Source organism: Perissodus microlepis, chromosome 8, assembly GCF_051167445.1.
Source record: "Perissodus microlepis isolate ML-2025 ecotype Zambia chromosome 8, ASM5116744v1, whole genome shotgun sequence".
Classification (NCBI taxonomy): domain Eukaryota; kingdom Metazoa; phylum Chordata; class Actinopteri; order Cichliformes; family Cichlidae; genus Perissodus; species Perissodus microlepis.
Window position 1 is genome coordinate 1,142,324 of NC_140468.1, and position 2,039 is coordinate 1,144,362.

Sequence of the window (2,039 nt, forward strand, 5' to 3'; positions counted from 1 at the left end):
AATCATTAAAGAGAGGATGGTCTGAACATGATATGACCGAGGCTGCCTTCCTCAGCACCTGCCTGTTATAAAAGCCCACAAGCTGGACCTGAGACCTCCCTGAAATCTGAAGGTTACTGAGTCTGGTCTTATTGGTCAAAGACAAATTCCTGCGCAAAGCAATAACACAAAACATTAAAACAAATTCAATAAAACTTTTATAAAAAGGGGTCATCATTTCAGATGAAACTTTAAAACTGCTCAGTCTCCTCAAAAAGTACAGTTGTTGTATGTAACGCGGTGCGAGGTTGTGTGACAGTGCTTTAAGGGGAATGTCCTTGGTGGTAAGCCAAACCTTTTGACCTGGTTCATAGTGTTGCACCGAAGGAACAGCTATAGCCAACATCATTTTTCAGTAACAGCGGTGGTTGGCTTCTTCTTTTGGCTCTCGGAGGAGGCGGACGCACTTTTTCTCCTCTCCTCTCCCTTATCTTCCCTGCTTATGGCCTTGTCTAGTCTCGTGTTTTTTGCATTACTTTCCCTGGAACACTCTCTCACTGTCTGTTCTCTAAAACCTAAAGAGAATTATGGATTTGATCAACTGGTCTCTGAATGCTATTGACACCCTTTTCTCAACGAGAAGTCTGGGCTCAGGAGAGCCCGAGTGCCCTGGAGGGACTTTCCCTGCCGGATACACGATGGACGGGTGGCAGACATGGAGGATCGTGTGCCTGGTGGGACTGTCAATCAAAGATGCTGAAGATATCTACCTATTCGGAACCATGATAACAGGGTTCTGGCTGATCGGAGCTGGCTTGGCCCTGGCTTATCGGAGAATTAAGAAAGCGGAACCGGCTGTTCAAACCCCCCCAAGGCTGCCCGCTGGGATTGAAACGATGGGACGAGGCGCGACTTCTCAGAAAGGGCTCACTGAATGCAGCATGGTTAAGAGCTTGGAGAAGCTTATGGCTGCCGTGAATACTCAGAATAAGACCTCTGAGCGTACACTGGATTACATCATGGAGAAGTCCACTCAGAACAACACCTCTGAGCGAAAGGATCACATCTTGGAGCAGCTCACTGCAGTCGTGAGGCCTCAGAATCTGCTCTTTGAGCACAAGAATGACAAGACCACGGAGCGCAAGTTTGATAACATCATGGAGAAACTCGCGGAGATTGAGAGACCAGTGTCGGAGTGTTAAAGAACAGCTTTGAAATTCTCATGAGTTGTTTGCAAAAGAAAAATCACCATCATAATGCGGCTACCCCTTCGGCGCCAGCTGTGGGCTCAAGGCTGGAGCCGAATAAAAACTCCCTGATAACGACTGTGTTGAGTCTGTTCTTCCCATTCCATGCAAGGCCACCTGGGTTGGCTGGAAGACTCTTTACTTAGCCTGGCAGGGCGAAGGACACTGTCTCAGCTGAACTATGGACACGCACACACATACATATACTGATACTGATAAGCACTCACTGACGCATCACCCTCCCTATCCAACGCCACCTCCAACGCTTGCCTCCCCTCTGATGTGGACATCGGGTCAGCTGGAGGCGAAGTCGAAGATTGCAGCGGTCCCAGATCAGATGTACACACTGGAACTCTTTCCCATGTTGCTGTCTGTGTTTATTGTGCTATGGTGTGTTGATATCTGTGCATCCCTGTATTATCCTTTTGTGTTACACATTTCGATGTTTTTTTTCCTCGCTACCTGACCTGATCTGTCTCCCCATTGTGATGTTTGTGTATTGTATGTACAAATAAAGGCTATCACATCATCTCATCTCAAAAGTTTCAAATGGAGAAAAACCAGTGGCAGAGGAGGTGAGTGAATTGTTGGTAGATCTGAGTGAGTGTATTCCACCCAAGGGAGTCTCGTTTCAAAGTGTTCCACCAAAAGTAATGTTTTAGGAAGGAAATGGTTCTACTCACTCTGGGATGGCAGGTGAATCTTGCTGTGTGGCTCCAAGGAATGACAGCCAAACAGGCTGCAGTGGGGACATAGCATTGCTTGGCGGGGTGTCCTTTACCAGGGTTAGGTTCTTCCTGAAGGGTTTGGCGG

At 47.5% G+C, this 2,039-nt stretch overlaps 1 protein-coding gene across 1 annotated transcript; it reads left to right on the top strand.

Annotated features, from left to right (window-relative positions):
- Positions 1 to 504: 504 nt before the first annotated feature.
- Positions 505 to 1,181, top strand: LOC146380993 (uncharacterized). Its single transcript, XM_084938568.1, has one exon. The coding sequence runs from the start codon at positions 567 to 569 to the stop codon at positions 1,179 to 1,181; it is 615 nt and encodes a 204-aa protein (XP_084794694.1). The 5' UTR covers positions 505 to 566.
- The last annotated feature ends 858 nt before the right edge of the window (positions 1,182 to 2,039 follow it).

Bases quoted from the DNA above. Each gene is read 5' to 3' on its own strand.
- LOC146380993 (XM_084938568.1), top strand. From the start codon at position 567: ATGGATTTGATCAACTGGTCTCTGAATGCTATTGACACCCTTTTCTCA.